At 44.6% G+C, this 21,033-nt stretch overlaps 1 protein-coding gene across 1 annotated transcript in view; it reads left to right on the top strand.

Annotated features, from left to right (window-relative positions):
- Positions 1-11,795: 11,795 nt before the first annotated feature.
- Positions 11,796-21,033, top strand: part of kiz (kizuna centrosomal protein) — a gene marked incomplete at both ends in the record, with an annotated part of 27,242 nt that continues 18,004 nt past the window's right edge. The window contains 6 exons of the mRNA XM_084481705.1: positions 11,796-11,875; positions 12,366-12,428; positions 12,782-12,944; positions 14,654-14,728; positions 16,456-17,068; positions 17,305-17,560. Coding sequence (XP_084337831.1) covers positions 11,796-11,875; positions 12,366-12,428; positions 12,782-12,944; positions 14,654-14,728; positions 16,456-17,068; positions 17,305-17,560 — 1,250 coding nt within the window. The remainder of the gene's footprint in view (positions 11,876-12,365; positions 12,429-12,781; positions 12,945-14,653; positions 14,729-16,455; positions 17,069-17,304; positions 17,561-21,033) is intronic.

Genomic DNA, 21,033 nt, shown 5'->3' with positions numbered 1-21,033 from the left:
TTCTCCTCGCCGGCAGTCTTCCGTCCACTAAACTCCTGATCTCCAACGAGAGCCCCTGGAACACTGTTGCTAAGCAATTAGGGCGCCTTATTGGGCTGCTGATTCCCCGTCGCTTAGTGCCCGTCATTAACCGCTCATCCTCACCTTGTAGGCTCCTGGTGGTGCCTGACGAGCAGCCGTTGGCAGCCGGTGACCACGGACGGACGGACGGACAGACGGACACGGGGGTGGGGGGAAGCGGGCCTCCTCTGATCGGACTGCAAATTACACACGCCAACGCCAACACGGCTGCACACAGACTCCCTCATCTGGATCCAGGACCGCCACGCCGCACAAACTGTTGCTGATGCTTGAAGTCCCGTGTGTGTGTGTGTGTGTGTGTGTGTGTGTGTGTGTGTGTGTGTGTGTGAGGGAAAGAGAAAGGAAGACAGAATTATTATTATTATTAGGCCACTTGCCGGCTTTCCAAATTGACACATACAGATTATATGTGTAAGTATAAAGATTATATAGATATAAGATATATATGTAGTTGTCACATATGTTTATGTAGCGTACATTCATTTTAAATCATGCAATCATCATTAATATTTTAGAATTACAATTATAAAACCATTATAAAACCATATATCTTTTTTAGAAATGATCCTGAACGGTTTTGCGAACAGGAGTAGGAGGGAATGAGCAGGGAGGCAGTGCCTCTCATGCCTGTCTCCCAGCCGACTGCAGGAGTGTCCTACTGGCCAGATGGGGGCACCCTTCAACCAGATTTGAAACATCGGCAGCTTCTGCCTCTGGAGTAGCACGCTACCGTAGCACCAAAATCTATTTTGAATCTGACAAAATCAAATGGAAATAATATTAAATTGAGAGTTCAATATAGCAGTGCTACTCTAAATTGCTATTTAAGAGTACCTGTGATGTGGATAATATTTTATAGCCAATAGTCACTCTCAGTCAGGTCTACAGCTTCTGTGTCCTATAATCTTCATGAAAAAGAACATATGAGTTATATACGACTGGTATATGCGTTACATTTAAGCAGACTGTACTGGGACAACATTGTGTCCAGTGGTACATGGTGAATCAGTGTGTGTTGGTGTGTGTCTGTGTGTGTGCCTGTTCCAGGGGGCGTTGGGTGTGTGTGAGCATGCTGGGGAGTCAACACTAGATGGCTCTGTGCTCTGCTAGGTCCTCAAGAGACACTTGGACTCTCAATGTTGCTCTTTCACAGATGTAAAAAAACACCCGAAAAAGAACCCCTTTCATAAGTGTCAAAAGAAAAGAAAAGAGACAGAGAGAGCGATTCAATAGTTCATACAAAAAATAAAGATCATATATCATCGAGTGGAAGGATGCGATGCACACACAATACGCACACACATAAACACACACACACACGTATTTGTGTGTATAGACTATATATTAATTAGCAAACATTGGCTTCAATTCCTTCAGCACCTTTCAAAACATTTGCAAAAAAAAGAAATAATCGAAAACGATAAGCTCCACACTCCATGAATCTAAGCCAAATAGCATTAGAGTGCTGATTTAACACCCATCATTTCCACGCGGCGAAGAAGAAAACGGTGGCAGTGGCGCTGAAAGCACTGTTGTAATGGATGGTTAAGTGACTCCTCACCAGATCTCTTACATATGTAATTTCCATTAGCCCCCAAATGGCTACTGTATGGCATTTAATTAAATATAGCCTTTCAAAGAATCCAGTGCCAAGTCATTTAGTGTGTTGTTATATCTGAAGGTTGTCTAAGGTTACCCCTGCTTTTAACTATCACTGTCTGGCCTGTTAATTAACATATTTAGAATGATGTAGTGTAGTGTTTTTTTTCTTGCGCACAAATCATCTTCTAATTCACTAAGAAATTCACTAACCCTTTTAAACACTAGTAATCAGCATTCCAGCCCTAAATATTACGTAATCACTAGTTCTAATGTGCTGATAATGGGATGGGTGAAATATATAAATATATGCACAGACATCGATGCGATTGGTTAAAGGATGCCTCAGAGGGGCCGCGGCAGAGAGAGATACGGTGGCAGAGAGAGAGCGGCCGAGTGCAAGAGAGAAATGTAGATATATAAAAAGAGAGACAGAGAAAGAGAGAGAGGTAATGACTGGGAGAGAGAGAGATAGAGAGAGAGAGAGAGAGAGAGAGAGAGAGAGAGAGAGAGAGAGAGAGAGAGAGAGAGAGAGAGAGAGAGAGAGAGTGTGCTCTTAAGTGCTCCTTAATAAGTGTAAAACCTTCCATTACCCTGGTCTAGAGCATAGTATTAGTCAACAGTATTCACAAAGATTTCTTTTGTGGAATATATCTAACCTATTAAAAAAAAAATACATATATATATATATATATATATATAAATATATAGAAGCATAACCCACCCATCCATACAGGCACCACAGGGCAGCATGTCCCAGAGGCGCCCCAGTGCACCATGGGTAATGGCCTGACTCCTCAGGTATAATGAGAGAGCCTGCAGTTGGGGGGGGGGGGGGGGGGGGGGGGGTGTGGGGGGGGTCTGCTGAGCGGCAGAGTGGCAGCACTCCAGCACCTGAGTCCCCCTAATCTGGGGGAAGCCCATCCTGGTCGGATTCTAGCCACTGCCACAGTTTAAGGACACGGTGAAGGGTAGGACAGGAGAGACAGGGGGGGGGGGGGGAGCTATGGGTCTATCTGTTGTGACACAGAGACTAAGCTGAGTGACAGGCAGACAGTAGTGAGACTATGCCCACCAGGAGGTTACAGGCACAACACTGGTGTTGTTTTTTTTGATTTGATTTTGTTGAGGTTTTTTTTCCTTCCTCACTCTCTTCAGCGGGGGAATCGTATTCTTGACTTACTCTCTTGGCTTCTGCCTCTCTCACCGGCCGCGTCTCCCTGCAACACCTGTCTCTACAGCGATAAGCCGAGACACGGAGACAAATAAATACGGTAAATACGGTGATGCTTCCTCATCTCCTCTTCTCCTCCTACAGTGTTGAAGTTTTCGCGGATGGGGAAAATTCGACGGCGGCGTTTGTGTCTCCCTGGCTGAGGCGAGCTGTGTTGCTTCAACAGTAATGTCAGTGTTTATGCTCAGAATATGGGGCTGTACAAAACAGGAATAGGGAAGTAAATGGAGAATTTAAAACAATGGGGCCGTCAAGTTTCAATACAGATTGTGGACACCCCAGACTCGCTCTTGATTGGATGGAACCCAATAAGGCCAATAAACCATACTAGCATGTCATATTCAGTTGTTTTGGGGGGCAGTTAGAAACTATTCAGCCAAATGAATATTTAAATCACTAAAACAAACACAGTTATCTCCGGTCAACGCTGTAACCCCAACATGAACGCAAATCCAATACAAAACTTATTAAAAATAACCCAAATAAACCGCTAACCGATGACAATAACAAAAACTAGTTCCACAGTTGCAAAGACAGATAATATATGGGAGCGCAGGACAAGCCGATGAGCCAGATACATATGAGGGGAAGATCACAGAGCAGGCAGATGCTGCGCGGTCCAGTCCTATCAGGTGACTCTCTCCACAGCTTCAATGGAGGCCAATCCCAGCAGGGGACGTCGCTGATTGCCGGCCAAGAAAGAAAACAATGTTGCTACCTTTTAAGGTCTCCCCGTCTTTGATGCTAGATCTAATTGGACGCGATGTACTGTTGCAGTGGCAGCATGAAGCCTTGTTCCACTGTACAGCACATATACACAGACTGACACAGCCTGCTTTAATAAGGTCCCCCACTCCCTCTGTGTGTGTGTGTGTGTGTGTGTGTGTGTGTGTGTGTGTGTGTGTGTGTGTGTGCGTGCGTGCGTTATGCAGCAAGTACATGCAATGCTGTAGATACCATCAATTGGATGTTTTCGCATTCAGTCCCATGCTTTTGTTGTTGCCATTCTGTCCTCATTTGTGTACATGGTCATGATAGGTTTCCAAGGATAGGTCACAAAAACCACCGCCAGCAGCCATACCCGGGGTAAGAAATGAGCAACCAGATAAAAAGAGACAGAGAAGGCGTGTAATGGAAGGATTTTACGTGACCGCCTGCCTGTGTCTCGATGGGCCAAACGGAGAGACCTGAGGGTATAACCGCCTAGGTGGGTGGGTGGCCGGTGAAGTGGGTGGAGGGAGCGATGGGGAGGGGGACCTACTCTTAGGTAGGTAGCCATAGAGGTAGCTATCCACGGATACTGGGGCGCTGGCGGCAGGGGGGCGGGGGGGCATTATAGCGGTTTGTTTTCGCAGGCCCTTCACATCTCAGTCCTCGGCGATCGGGCGTACGGCCTGTTGTTGTCGCCACGGAGGCGACTGTGCGTGAGTGCCGCTTTGTTTGACTTCCTCTCAGTGGCAGAGACACCAGCAGGGTCCGGTAATGAGTGGGCAAACAGGACTCGCGAGGGAGAGAGAGCGAACGAGAGCGAGAGACACACATTCTTCATTGCTAATTGCAGGCGAGTGAAGGCTAGGAAGTGGAGATGGACATGGACTGCTAAACACACACGGACAGTGCGGTCAGGCTGCTGACGCCCTCGGCACGTGGCGTGGTCACGGCAGGAGACCCAGAGGAAGTCACGCGTGGCCTTACTGGATTGGGTGCTGGGATGACTCTGACAGTCAGTGGATAGAAAGTACAAAAAGCTAAGGCGTTCACACACAACCCACAGTTACAAACTATACACACTGACCCACACACAGACACATGGGCATGCATGAAAAATAAACATTAAAACATTTGATTGTTTTGTGTCATGGCGCCACTTGCGCCAACGTCAACACCACCAACGACGTGGTGATTGGCGAATTACAACCCCCCCCCATCCTCCCGATTTTCGAGATGCCGGGAATCCGCTCTCCGTGCTGCTCACAGCCCAGGGGCACGGGCAAGAGAAATTGTTCCGCCCAAGTACCATAAAAACAGATTGGAGCCTCAGCTCTGTGAATTAGCTGCACAGGAAGCCCCCTAAACCCCTTGTTTTATTCATGAGCATGAAGGCTATCAGAGCCTAAAAAACCCCTGTGGTCTCTCTCTCTCTGTTCTCAATCTCTCTCTCTTTCTCGGTCTCAGTCTCTTTCTCTGTGCCCTCTCTCTCTTTCTCATCGCAAGAAGACTGTGCCTGCCGACACATCGGTGGAGGGTGCCTGGATTTGCTTTATTTCATTTTTTATTCGTGGTGGACATGCTACGTCGATGCATTATTACATAATTAATCGAGATGACAAAGATGAATGGCAACTGTCTTTTTCGTTAAATAAACAAGTTATGTACTGTAGCACAGCGAGAGAGGGGGATCTACCCGGCGGCCATGTTGGGGGTGTTTATTGAGCGTGTCGCCATTCAGCTCCATGGAATGTTGCGTACACATGTCGGCCGCGGCATTATGGTTTTTTGGGGGTTGTCTTTGTTTGGACGACCACAGGACCGGGTTGTTGGTGGTGGTAAGGGGGGAGAGAGAGAGACAGACAGACAGACAGACAGACAGACAGACAGACAGACAGACAGACAGAGAGAGAGAGAGTATTTTGAAGGCAGGGGAAAAAAGTTTGCACAACTGCTGAGAAAATGCATTGTTGTTGATAATCCTCTGGAAATTGAGAAACTGAGAGAGAGAGAGAGAGAGAGAGAGAGAGAGAGAGAGAGAGAGAGAGAGAGAGAGGCAGTTACCCCTAAGGGGCATGCAGTGCAGTGGGCACAAAGACAGCGAAGAGAAAGTTTGTTATAGCCAAAGGAAGTAAGGCAGATCTGGGCCAAGTGCGTGGAAGGTAAAGAGGCCACATGTGAAAAAAATGGATGAAAAAAAAAAGTGCCTTCAGTGCTTCAAGTCACTCATGGTGCTTTGTTAACTCAGAGCTAAACCGCTGCTTGGCACTTCAGCTTCTGCAATTAGCTATAGTTTGATAATTGCACCAATTCAGAATATAAATTGGAGGCATCACACATCACAGGTGTAAACAAAACAGTGGATGTGTTAACACGACAAAATCAAACTAGGGCAAAGACGCGTCCAAGGGAACGCGTGCAATGCACACAGACAAGCAGGTACATACACATGCAAGGAGCAAACAAATGGAATAAAAATCCCCTAAACTACAAACTACAAACTAAACAGAAAGTCAAAGAAATTAAACCTTAATTGCATCTTTTTGACATAGACATGGAAGAATTGGGAATTGATCATTGAATGCTGAATTATTTTATATCAAAATATGTTACTGTATAGCAGTGAATTTGGATGTCAACTTGGGCGTTTACCTCAAACTCAGTAGCATTTTCAAAGATTGCGCTCAGTCACAAACCATTGTGTTCGGAATGCACAAAACACTTCCTTCGCCAACAAGAGTACGATTAAACAATGTCAGTCCTATATCGCTAGTAAACAGCCAATACTGGTAAAGCTTCCATCTAAAAAATACCCAGTTGGGACACATTTAAATTCTTCTCTTTTTTTCAACTTCTCCTTCAACACTAATAAATGCGTAACAACACGACAACATATGCAACATAAACACAGGCAACCTTCAGAGCCGTTCATACCCGCCATGCAAATACTGACCGGGTGCCAGCGGTTCCAAATTGTCCTCTCTGAATTGACCAACACTGTCTACCATTATTACGGCCCCACTGAAGTCCTAATGAGGGGAATTGTTATCTGCAAAAGATGGCCCCCTTTCCCCCCCCCCCGCTGTGAATGCACATTAGATCCAGACAGCTCATTTCCATTCCCCCCGGCATCTCTCTAGAAATGACGTGCAGTGCTTCAAACTGTTTATTTCCAAATTCAGACCTCCTCCGCGGCAAGCCGTCGGCTTCAATTACTAGTTTTTCCTGAGCGGCGCCATCAGGCGGTGTGACACTGAGGTCCAACCTAATTCCCACCTTCTCCAAAGTCAAGAGCATAATGTGCAGATAAAAAAGGTGGAAAATAGCTTGGCGCTCATTAGCATGCAGTGGCCGCCTGTTCATTTGCTCGCCGCGAATGAAAGTTCTGACACTCAGAGCCTTGTGCAGCGCGAGCATAGTCCTCTTCAGAACGCCTCGTGTCCTACCTGCCGGGGAAAGGTCATCGGTGGAGGTTTGCGTTCACCTGGCCCCGGCTAGCTGCTCTTCACCGGCCCTGCTGGGAGCAGAGGGGGTGAGCCGGGGGTGGGGGGGGGGGGGAGGGTATTGATTCAGGGGAGAACCTCATTACCTGCTGAATCAACATATTATTGCCTGGTTGCACCCAGGCGAATTGTTTACAAGTGTCTTTAGCGCGGGCAAAAGCCTGATCTGGCGGAGCCGCGGCTGCATTCATTAGTCCCTGACCCCGGTGGTTATGTGTTATCCGATACGCTGCTAGCCGGCTTGGCCGCCTGACCAGGGGCCACTGGCCCGCGTTGGCCCGAGCCCATTACAATCGCTCTCTGTGTCTCCGTGCCTCCCCACCATCCCTCGATCCCTTGCTCTCTATGAATCTATCCATTAGCCTGCCGATGTGTAAATTGTTTTCACCTGCACTGCGGGCAGATGGGGAGCCGTGTCTCTGACGTGATTTCCTATGCATGAGCTTTCTAATCAGTCGGAGGGTAACACGACTCCCTTGCTCCTTGCAGAGGGGACGGGGAAAGACAGGCTTTCTTGCACGCGCTATACACACACACACACACACACACACACACACACACACACACACACACACGGATACACTCACACACACAAATACACATATGCAGGCTTGGGAGTGCACAATCTGCAATCAATATGCATGCTGTGTTGCGGGGATATTGGTGCAGTGGCGGCAGTGGCAGGGTTCATTATATCAGCCTGCCTCACATCACTATGATGGCTTAATACAGAGGAGAGAGACGGGGCTCACACTGATCCTTGCCTCCGCCATTCCCAATTCCAGGCCAAATTGAAGGATAATTTGACCTGAAAGACTAAACTCACATAAGCACGGCGACATCCCAGCAAAGGTGTCAACCGGGCGTGACCCAGCGAGGATGCCCCCTGCGCGCAAACAAATAAAGCGCTCCCTAATGCCCCAATGTGGATGAGACACGTGCCCCGTGGGTCTCTAGTCGATGAGGTCAAATGGCCCATCCATGGCTGGATTGGCTCTTTGGATGTGAGGAGTGGTGCCCGTAATGCATCGTCTACTGCTCTGTTAACAGGCAGACGTAGGCTTCTAGGCTCCCCTGGAGATGCCACAAAATGATAGAGCCTAGGACTTTTAACACACGTTTGTATGTATATGGAAATTGCATTTCCATGTAAATGTAACATCATTACAATCGGAATAACAATGCATCCCGTTGATCTCAAAATGCATATTGCATTGTAACAGAAACATTTTCTCACTCATGTGACATCTGCAAAATATAGCCTATTATAGCCCATTTGTTAGAGCTTATATAAGTGTTCCAGACCTTGGACTTCTTCTTAGCTAACATTCTACACACTTACTGCCGATGTATTTCCAGACACCAGTCTTGTGCTGTGACCCACTGCATGGAGAGCGAGAGGAGGATTGTCCCTGTACTAACAGGGGCAAGGGGTAAGTCTGGGCGACATGACCCCACAGCGAGCCATCAGATGTCAACTCATAACTGCCAACGCGCACATGATCCAAACACACTGCCATGCCGGATTTTATCACATGACAACCCCACGCGCGCGGCTGTAATCCGCACCACGCCGCATGGCGCCACACCGAAGCCGCTATCAGCCGTCACTCAAACTCCCAGGCGCACAGCCTCTTGTCAGCCTGCGAGTTGATACCGCTGTCCCACTGCCACGAACCAGAGCGTGGCGGCCAGACCGCGAGTCAACAAGATGGGTACGAAATCTGGATGACACCAGTTGGGTCCGGTCGAAAGCGGAAGAGTCACATTTTAGAATGCTAATGTGGAACAAAGGATAAGGATGTGAATGAGTCCCACTTAGAATAGTGTGACATCGCAGGGTCTGAGGGGGCAGACAAACGGACCCTGTGCTCCCATCCCCTATGCGCCGTTTGTTCACGGGCGCCACACTGGGCCTTTGTCTGCTCAGACGGCACTCGAGACTGCCCTGATGTTTTTTGCAGAACAAACAGCAACAAAGTACAACCTCACAGTGCATCGGGTCTCTGATGGCCACTGATACTGGTACGCACTGGATAACAGGACGCACAGTCATTCTGAACCCTTTGCCTCTGGACACATAACCTATAGACTATGAATGCAAATACATTGGTTGATTTTTCACAACAAAGTTCCAGATGGTTTAGCATTCCGCAGAGCATACGCCTTTAGAACATCCAATCTTATCCTAATAAGCTACAGGGACATGCATTTCAAAGGACGGCTCTCCCTTATATTTTAGTATAATGTTTTTGGTCATCATCAGGAACTCAATCATGTATACCGTGTCAGTCCATTATTTTAAACCCAAAAGGCAAACACTGGAAACTAGCTTTCCCTCTATCCAATTTTACTTTGTCAGCTTTCTTTTCCATGAAATTATAAATTGGATTTTGTTGCACATTTGTATCCACTTGACAGCACTTAACTAATTGCGATCATCTTGACTGGAAAAAATTAGACTCGGAAATGTGCATTAAGTGCCAACATTTGGGAACATGGATACAAATGTATCGAATACAGAAATCACATTCACAATGGTGTATCCCTCAGTTATAGTCTATAAACACTAATGTACATCGTCAGCTCACACATTCTATATTTCTGATAATAATTTGAGAGAGCACTGATGAAATGGAGAAACAAGCCTGGTCCAAAATCTTTCCCTGCCAGTATCAATTAGAAACAAGTGACCATTCAAATAATGCACAGAACTTCAAAGCTTTTACACTCTGATGTCCAATGCACTCTGGGATCACAATGTCATGGCATGATTTGCATGAATACACTGCCTGGAATCTATGCAAACAATATTACAATACTGCTACTAAATACAATATTGTGTGGTTGAAAAGCCTTTATGTACACGTGAATGGAAAATAAAGGCTTGAAAAACAAAGGCAACAGACAACCTCCCTATGCCTGGTTTTATTTTGACTCACACTTCTAGATGGATGTCAAGAATTTGAATTAACCTTAAAGTACCTTTTCACTTTTGGGTGAAAAGAGTATGAAAGGTATAAAAACACAAAAAAAGAGACTTATTAAAAGGAAGAAACCCTGATAAACCCATCATGTTGGTCACCGTTAAGCCCAATGCTTGATTCTCCTCTGAAAATGGGGAAATTGGGTTTCTATCAGGGTAAATTGCTATTTTTGTATAAGCTATTTAACAAATTATCAACTGCACAGATGTTTCCGACTAGCTTGCGGGCGAGAACAGGATCTGCAGGGCAGGCGAAGAAAGGTCTGAGGGATGCAAGGGAGATGTGCACTGAATATCAATTAAATTTACTAGCTGTTAATTCTCATGCAAATCGTGACCTCTGTTAAAGTGCATCAAGAGCTGTGCGTGTGTGTGGGTGGGTGGGTGGATGCAGTGTGTGTGTGTGTGTGTGTGTGTGTGTGTGTGTGTGTGTATATGTGTGTGTGTGTGTGTGTGTGTGTGTGTGTGTGTGTGTGTGTGTGTGTGTGTGTGTGTGTGTGTGTGTGTGTTGAACACACACAATTTGTCTATTGAGAGGGAAGATGAAACAAAACAATATTGCTGTATTCTGAAAAGAGGGTACGTATTTTAAAACCACCATCTCCCTGTATAATTCGAAAAATAGAAAGTATCATGGGTTAGTGAAGCTAATTTTTGGGGGCAATTGTCTAGCTGGGATTTAGGGGACCACAACTATTATACTCTGTGGTTCCGATACTCATTCCTAATGAAAGCCATTACCAATCTAATTGTGAGAGTGCCTAGTATTATGACCAATGATGTTGAACACTTAAAAAATATCTTCTTTGAGTGCATGCAGAATGTCATATTTCCTTCATTAACTCAATGCACTGCCTATCAGCCCTCTGCTGAACAAAGAACCCTGCGACAATATCAATTATACTTGTAGGATGCAAAAAGGGGGATTTATTTCACAACAAATAGCCTCACAGAGAGATTCTGAATAGGGTACATTAGCATGACAAATGGACAACAAAACTCCCCAGTTCAACAGCTAAAGAGCTTTATGATGGGAATTGAATTGAGGAAATTGCTTGATTAGGGTTTGCATTCTGAGGACATGCCAATTACAGCACCCTGGCAAGAAGATAGAGCAATGACAAGTCGACAAACTGACGCAAGAAAGACACAAAATTACATTGAAATAGCTGTCAGTAGTGAACTTTGGAAAATCAGATACGGCCACGTAAAACAAGAAATCGACTCAGAAAATGTGCCTAATAAAGTTTTGGCATATCAGCAAATAAGCGTACAAAACTGGAAGGCAAGCAGCGTACAGTTACTACAGTAGGTTAGCATTTAGCCTGAAATCGGTAATCCTAGGTCAAACATATCAAGGCGTTGTGTGCCCTTTTCATCGATTTTGTTTATTATACTTACGAACACAGATGTCATATGCAGAACAAATATTGAAGTACAAGGTTCGGTCTTCATGCTGAGGGTTCGTTAAAACAACTGTATGCTAAAGCTAGTCTAGTTTCAGCTTATCAGTTGTTCAATTTAAATAGCAAAATTAATAGCAAAATTGGAAAAGTTGTGCTTTGGAGATAACGTTCGAGAACCCTCCCACGTGGTCCGTTTGTTTACCACCAGGGACTTCTGGGAAGTCGTTCTCATGGTAACCAGTGTAAACACATTTCGCCGCCTCCACGTAGCAAGAAGCATGAACTTAGAAAACAGGACGCACAATGAGAATCGGTATTATGAAAAGATTGGATCTATTCAGCAAAGTATGCACGAAAGGTACGTTTTTACGTTATTATTCGCTTGAATTCACGTGTCCATAACACATTATTCGATTGTCCAGCCTTCTGAAACAGAGTGTTGGCTAGTTAGCAAGCTCGATTAGCACATATGTCTGTGCTAACTTGTACAAGGTGCTGCAACTCTGGCGCTGTGCACTACAGCTAAGCGTTAGCTCTCTCTTGAAACATATAATCTTAACTATTGGAAATTATGACAACATTGCAGGTAGAGCACTGCTAAAATGAATACGCAAGCATACATGCTTACATAACGTATGTATTCTACGGAAAACACAGTTTACCTTCAAATAGCCAACGCATTGCTAATGACACAGTTACATTAGTTAGAGCTATTACGTCTCGACTAGGGTTTTGTTTTACGATAAGCATTGAGCATAACAACTTCAAGGAGTGGGAATAATAATGCTATTTCACGAACTGCTTAAACAGTTAATTTAGATGATTATCCCGCTGACTTCTCCATGTAGGGAAAAGCGGAGGCTGGAGTTGGAGAGGGAGCTGTTTGCCTACTCCCTATCTGATACAAGAATGTAAGTCAATACAGTTATAGCCACCTCAGTAATCCAAGTCAACTATATTGCAAATGCACTCCTCAAGGTCCTGTCAAGATTAATATGCAAAACAGTTACTCGATAATAGGCCACCATACTAGAAAGTTATTTTTTATCTAATATCAGATGAGAATCTAGTATTACTAGATTCTCATCTGATATTAGATATAAATATATTTACATGTTACATGTTAGGTTATATATGTATACATCCATGATGTGTTTATATATAATGTGAGTGATACTGTACATAACATAAAAGTCTAGTCCTTGTTTTTGACAAAGCTCTTAGATAATGTTTATTTTAAGTAATGGTTCTCCACCGCCCTCAGCTCACAGATAAAGTGTGCCAAACTGCGCAGCTATCTCAAAGAAATCTGTGAGAGGGAAAAGCGTGCAAAAACGAGAAACCTTGAGCTTCTGAGAGATGTGAAGTGCATAGAAATGAGCTTGAAGGAATATGGACCTTACCGTGCCACTCTACAACAACAAAAGGTTCGACACACACTCAGTCACGTGCAAACGCACACACACGCACACGTGCGCACACACGTACACACCCATGCTTGCACACACAAACACACACCCACACAGGCCCACACACATCCACAAACACAGACACCCATATAACCATACACACCTGACTGTGGCACTCTACAGCAACAAAAGGTTCAACACACTCGCTCATGCACACACATCCACACACACACACACACACACACACACACACACACACACACACACACACACACACACACACTGTACACACACATTCTCTCAAATGTAAATGCACACACTCCCACACACACACACACACACACACAAACATATACACTTGCAAACACACGTATGCATGCAAACAAATTCTAAAATTGATTGGAACAGCAGGAATGTGCAATTTTTTACAAAGGTTCAATGTGAAGTTAGAACAATGTAATTGCATGCAATAATCAAACTCAGGCATGTTTTAAAAGTTTTGTGTTTAAAGCTTGAAATGTGTAATTATCATTTGTAGTACGTAATAGTGATGTGTCACGTGGTTATAAATAATTGCATCGCTATCTTGTAATTTTCAGTTTTGCTACACTACAGGAATATCAACTAGCTTTTGCTTAGTGTAGCATTAGCACCACTCAAATGTCTCTATTTATCACTGCAAGCAAATGAGCAAGGGAAAAAAACAATGAGTGAGTCAGATTATCACTTAAAACTCAATGACAGTGCTTGACAGCTTAATATCGAATTAACAAAATTGGTTAATTATGACTCAGTGAGATAATTGCCCAATATAGAGACTCTGAAGTGCTCCAGAGGTTTACTCCTCTCCCCTCAAGCAGTTGGTTTGCTTCCTCTTAATGCTTTTATGAGTAATACATTTTATTTAATATTTCTGGTCTAGCTTTTCCTTATATCTGTTAATGTGTATCTTGCAAATTTGTTTGATTTTTTTCATGTTGAGTTGTTTCTTTGTTTACAATAAATGTAATTACATACACAAAAAAACAATAGTGGATGTGAGCACAAACACACACACACACACACACACACACACACACACACACACACACACACACACACACACACACACACACACACACACACACACACACTTACTCTCAAAAGCAAAAACAGGGTCATCATTTTTAAGGTAATTGTTTTAATTCATTTGAATTAATGATTCATATTACTAGGGGTTGGGATGGAGGCATGCTAAATGGTTAGCAGGAATAGTTTGACTGATACTGTACTAGCTATTTTTTATATAAAAAAGGAAATCTCAGTTGATAGGTTAGTTGGTTTGTCTGAGGTAATCCCGCCAGTGCAATTAAGACTCTTTGATTGGAATTTGGATTAGCATGTCAGTCTGGCCTATCAGATAATTAATTAAGATTGTTGACAGCCTCCTTGGGGGGGGGGGACATTCATGAGGGAATACCGTTTCCACTGACTTGATCCCATGCCACACGTCCCTCTGTTGGCAGATGATGTTCACCACGCGCAGCATTATCATGTAGACACAATCCCTGATGTTTGCGATTGGCATGTTCAATAATGTGAGGCCCTTTTGGGAATATCGTAATCACTGCGTTACTGTTGCTAAATTGTTTAAATTATTTGGCGGCTATCTGATGTGCACAAATGGTTAGATTAATGAACCGGCCCACAAAGACAGTGGTTTTATGTGGTTTTATTTTTGTATACAGGCTGAACACTTGGATCGTGTTTCCAGTTTCATGGCTGAAAGAAAAAAGAATGAACAAAAGTTAAATGAGCAAAGGGTAACTATAACCATATTTACACAGCTTTAACTATAAATATGCCTCTATTCCAGTCAAATACATTTTAAGAATTACAAACCCACAGTGAGTAGAAATATCAGCTCAAATGTATTATTTAACCACACAAACATTAATTTGTCTGTCAAGCTAAGGGCGTCCCTTTATTTATAGCTGGCTTATAATGGCTTTGTGTAAAGAGTCTTGTTGTTATTCAAATGTTCCGGTTCAAATATAGTCACAATTTAATGGAAAAATGTTCTTTGTTCTGCATAGGCCTTTTGTTGAGTGATGATCACACAGAAGCCGGCTTCCTGCTTTTGGTGATCGAATTTGCACTTAATACAAGGGGCAATGCAAATCTTAACCAAACTGCCGCTGTTGTCTTTGTCGCCATTGTTGTTGTTGTTTTGTCAAGGTTCAGCACAACAAAGAGACCGTATGGCATTATGCAGGAGAATGTGTAAGAAGGGGCGCATACATCCAGGCTGTGTATCTGGCGGTGCGCAGGTGCCTAATCCTCACCGGTGCCGCATCGGTGCGAGCAATGTAGTTCAAGCCCATAGCTGCTTCCTTTTTCTCCCTTCACTTAAAGCAGTTAAAGCTCTTTCAGATGAAATGTCTCAGGCATCTCATAATAACTTGGAGCATGCTGTCTAGAGCAGTCACTTGTAACTGTGTGCACACTGCCGTCCGTCCCACCCACCCCCATCCTATCCCCATCCCACCCATATCCACTTTCTCAGCCTGCCGGTATTGTAATGAGCAAAAATGGTGCCGTCGCTCCATTATGCATACAAGCCAGTGGCTGGCAGTGTGCATGTCCCTCAGGCTGCAGCATTCATTAAGGGAAGCTTACCGGGCTGAAAGCTGGAGACGGACGATAACGGGATATGATTTTCATATTTAATACATTCCTTGGAAGAGCACACGCGTGCGGCAGATTGATAGAAGAATCAATTGCTACTTTAGTGAAACACTTTCTACTTTGCCCTGCAGCTAGCGATGGAATCACTCAGCCAAGAAATTAACTTTTCCTCTTTTTTTTTTTTTTACCTACTTTGTGGATCTGCTGGGCAAGGCTGCATTGGTTTACAGTGAATGTTATTAAGCAGCTAACTGTTTGGTATTTAAGACTCTTATCAGAAAAGAAACAGAAGCCATGTTTTTTATTTTTTTATGATGTTTGGAAGGGGGCTGTTTACGCCGCTCTTCCTCTCCCATGGTGACATTGCAGACACAAATCAAAACTTGCTAATAAGATTAAAAGTTAAAACATTGATCCCGAAAACAATCTTTTGAGAGAAAGGGTTAGGAGGAGTCTGACCTTGGCGGCGAAAAAATCGCCCGTATTAAGAAAAAATGTGAAATGGATAGTTTGAGACACTTGAGTGGAATATCTGCTGGACTAAGCTCATAGGTTTATATTTCAGTAGGAAATCTACAGCTGTGGATTCAATGATTTTAAAACACTTGCTGCGTTCTTAGCCGACTTGTAGAAATGGTCTCAAGTGTTGTCAAGAAACCGACCGTTTGGTACCAAGTACCGAGGTGCAAGCAGCCACAGAAGAGCCCCTCATACCTGTGTAGCCTTTTCATGTCCGCAGTGTTCAATGGATCTCAACGAATCTCCATCCTTTTTGTTTATTGATCACACAATGTCACAGAACATTCTCAGTGTTGAGTACTTCTGCCGGATAATTGTACTAAAGTGTCATCCTCATTCACAGGTAGATTCCGGGCACACACTCAACCAGCAAGACGCTGATGCTCAGGTCACTGAGGACCTGGACCGCGTCCCACCAGGGACGTCGGTGGGACACCTCCAGAGCTGCTCTGGCGGCGCTAAAGCTGTCGCCACAAGTACACCCTCACAGCGAGCCTCAGCCTCGGCATCCTCAGCAGCGGCAGCAGTGCATCACTCCCCCATTACGCATGCACCCTCCCCCCAACACCCACCGAGTGGCCTTTTGAACAACCATAGAGTCTGCCGAGGGGCTGCCACCGTCGGCCCGGCAAACTTATCAGATGACATTTATCAGGGCTGCGGAGGTTCCCCCGACGGCTGTGATCTGAGTGTCAGACGCGAAAGGACGGCACCCGCATCCGGCCGCAGCGCAGCGAGCGGGGCTGCCGGAGGTGAGGATGAGCATTCACCGTCGCCGCCGGCAACCTCCACGCGACCTCGACAAAGTGCTTTATTCGCTAGTGACCTCAGCCCCGTTTGGTACAAGAATCCCCCCGCAGATGCTGTCGTCCATCAATCTCCGGTCGTGGAGGAGAAAGACGTGACCCATTCAGTGGCCCAGACATTCATCGGCGAGCAATCGCAGGAAGTACCAGGTTTGCACTGTGATTGGACAATCTTTTTCCTGCCTTTCTAGGAATAGATCTAGATCTGTATTAAATTAGATGTATTAGATGTAGATCTGCATTCATGTAGATACATAAAATAAATAGATACAAAAATAAAATATCCTTTCATGACGTTGTATATTTTTGATACATACTCTTAGCCTCTGACACTTACATGCTGATACAATAAAGATGGCGGTCCTGTGTTGACATTGGGATTTCAGGTGAAGGAGAGGGGAACCTGAGCATGGCCAGCTCTAGCGTGTTGTCGGTGAGCAGCGCCAGCGACCTGTCCATCTCACTGACCGAGTCGGAGCCAGAGGACGACCTGGCCGACGACGGGGGCTACCTCCATGACCACGCCTCCAGGGCCAGACACTCCCCCGCCAGGCGTAGCGCCTCCCCCTTAGCTCCTCAAAAATCGTCCACGATCGCATCGCGCTCAGATGCAGATTCGCGACCCACAGAATGCGCAGAAAGGTATGGTTGAAAATAAATAAACACATACGCTGCGATGAGTCAATGGAGTGTTGTGATCCTGTGAGGTCACATGCACTCACAAAAGGGTGCATTATTCACAGTATGGTTTAAGTAATTGCAGTAAAGCTACTTGATTGTAACTTTTGATTGTGAGTACTGAAATTAGCTTTGCCTAACCCAAATCTAACGCAACATGAAGTGTTGACTCTCCAAGGGTGGGGGGGGGGGGGGGGGGCAATGCTGTTGATGAGTCGCGTTCTTAATGGTGAAAACGAGAATAATAATGCTGCAGCACGCACGGTGATGTGTATGTATGGCAAATACAAGGAAGAGGGTTTCTATGGTAACGGACACAGTGAGGTGTTCTGCTACTGCAGCTACTGTGAAAGAAGTGCAGTTTTAAATAGTGAATAAAGAGATTCAAGTTACCATGATAAAGTCAATATGAAATAAGACCAATTTAAATATATGTTATATATATTTTTATTTTTTATGAAACTACAGATAAACTGAGAAATCTGCATCAGTTGCATTCATAATAACATTGAATGTCCTCAATCTTACAGTAAATGTTTCTTTGTACCATTTGTAACTGGGTTAGCGTAGCCTCAGCTTTCATTGATGCCGCAGTGATGAGTGAGGGTTCAGACACCTACAATGAAGTTAGTCTTTACCGATCCGAGCCGGGCGGAGGTGGAAAAAAGGGGAGGGCTGAACGGCCCCTCAAACACAGCAGTTTATGGCATTGATTGGAGGGCCAAGCTAATTGTCTGTCAATGAGCTGCTGACAGGTAGCAATTGTGATGGCATGAAATTGCATTGATGGGCTGCAGGATGCGTTTATCGTACTCTTGATTGGGATAGAGACATGGCTGCATTGGGGGTTTGGTTGCTATGGGTTTGATGCTTGCTCTGTTGTACTGACTTGTAAAGAGTTCAGAGCTGCTGTTTCAGTTTTATGGCAGTTAATAATTAGTGTAATTATCGAAAATAATGACAATTAATCCTTTTACCATAATCTTCATGCGGAATCTGTGTTAAGAACGCCTAAGGTAGTAATATTACTCTGATATTGTGTGATATTATATTTAAATCTTCATTGCCCACCTACTTTGGTCAAGAATACACCATTGAGGACAAGATTCAACCTTCAACCAAAGGTTGATTAGTTATTCAATTTAATGAAATAAACCGCACCGTAGTATAACACATGCATTTTTACTGACACTTTCTTTCCAACAATTAACATTATAGTATGTTTTGTTATTTTGTAATTTAAAACTTGCACACTGTCTTGTAGGCTTGCCACTGATATGAGTGTATCTAGGATGTCTCTAGCAAAGGATGCCCAAAGCACAGTATTGGTATTATTTATTAAAATCATTTTAATCACGGAGGTGCCAGCATTAACTGGACCACCACAAATGCGTTGACACATTCCAAGTCTTACTACAAGAATATATTTGTTGTGAATAAAAAAAAAAGCTAACGGTTTTACAGACGTCGTAACAACACCTAATGTATCACCTAGTAAGTAACCCAAAGTAGTAGTATATAAATAAATACTATGGCAGGAGTGTGAAAGCGCTACGCCGCCGCAGTGCTACCATCAACTTTGGCATTAGCCGCCGCGGTGGCAGCCGCGCACCTTAAACTGAGCGCTCAGAGTCCGTGACCGACAGCATTGCCATAATCCAAGATAATGCCCTAGCAGCAATTTTCTGCTCCAGAGACTTCAGGAAGTCCTCAACGGAGGAGGGGGCCAATGTGTGGCGCCATAGAGTGCGTTCTGGAAGGCGGGCCGTGTGGACAAGCTCTCACGGTGGCGAATGCTTAGCATGATGGTGGCTTCTGAGTTGGAGGATCATTTTGAATGGTGTTTGACCTGCCCAGGAAATACAAACTGAGAATATCCCTCCTTTTTTCTATCTGTTTCTTTCCAAATACAAGCCCTCTAAGCCCTTCAAGAGAAAAACAGAAAAAAAGCATTTAATTCAACAACCCTGCAATAATATCTGACTTATTGGAATTAGATTATTTTTGTTCTTTACCCTATCAGTTACCTGTGTTTTATAAATGTAACTGGTAAACTGTGTATATAATATACACAGTATATACTGTATATAGTACACAGTATAAGCTGTACATTTGGCCACACTGTTTTTGGTGTGATCTAGAGGGTGCCAGCAACCAACAGCAACCTAACCCTTTTACTCCTTCACCCTCTCTTAGATGCTGTCACATTTTATGTTTCCGAACTTTACACGAAGGATGTTTGTGTTGCCATAATGAATGAATAATCTCTATCTCTCTCTCTCTCTCTCTCTCTCTCTCTCTCTCTCTCCTCTCTCTCTCTCTCTCTCTCTCTCTCTCTCTCTCTCTCTCTCTCTCTCTCTCTCTCTCTCTCTCTCTCTCTCTCTCTCTCTCCCTCCCTCCCCCTTGTGTGAAGTGTGGAGAAGAATGCTCGTGGCACAGGGCCGTGTCTCTGTGTGGTCTCGCTCCACCCATACAGTGTGACCTCAGGAGGGGCCTGTGTTTTGGAGAAAGTGGTGGTGGTGGTGGTGGTGGTAGAGGGGAGGCTGCAGCTGCCATTGTTAACACCAAGGGTCTCTGACTATGGGGAGAGAACAGCAAAAGCTTTGATGTAAAGCTCAGAATGCATGCAGTCTTCAAGGCTTACTTTGAATCTCTCTCTCTCTCTCTCTCGCTCTTCTTTTCCGTGTCTCTCTTTCTCCCTCTCCCTCTCTCTGTTCCCCTGTCAAGGTTATAATTTATATATGTCTTTCCATTCAGCTCACAAGCAGTAAAAAAAACTAAGCCTGGTCAATTCATTACATTATCCCATTATATTTCACCTCCGGCACAGCCCGGCTGGGGGCTGACATATCCCCCAGCTTTCTATAAGGCTCATCATAATAATGCTGCACACTTTCCTCCTTTCCAACATGTTACCCCCTTAGACCCCACTAGATGACGGTTGAGCTATAGCTGATGTTGTTTTTTTTTTACCCCCATCTCCGTGTCACTTACCGTCCATGAAATGCCTGTTTTCTGCATGCTGTCATTGGCTAACCGTGACAATGGAAGGCGGGTCTTTTTACATTATTCTTTTATTGCACCGTCCGTATCCAGACTTTGTGTAGGCAGGGGTGGGGTGGGTGTTGTTGTAGGCTGCGCTCAATCTTGCGTCTGCAGTGCTCTGCTATTATCACTCTCTGTCTATGGGGCATTTTTGTATCTGCACTCGCCGTGGTGTGTAAAGACCTCACCCCCCACCCCCCCCTGACACCAATCACTCCAGAGATGAGGCCGCGGACCACCCTGGGACGCGGCGGGATGCACCCCTGCAGGGTAATATCACACAGCCAAGCAGGGATGACCCCTCTCTCTCTCTCTCTCTCTCTCTCTCTCTCTCTCTCTCTCTCTCTCTCTCTCTCTCTCTCTCTCTCTCTCTCTCTCTCTCTCTCTCTCTC

This window comes from Micromesistius poutassou (assembly GCF_964030765.1).
Source record: "Micromesistius poutassou genome assembly, chromosome: 17".
In the NCBI taxonomy this organism is placed as follows: Eukaryota; Metazoa; Chordata; class Actinopteri; order Gadiformes; family Gadidae; genus Micromesistius; species Micromesistius poutassou.
This window is presented reverse-complemented; position numbering and strand designations above follow the sequence as displayed.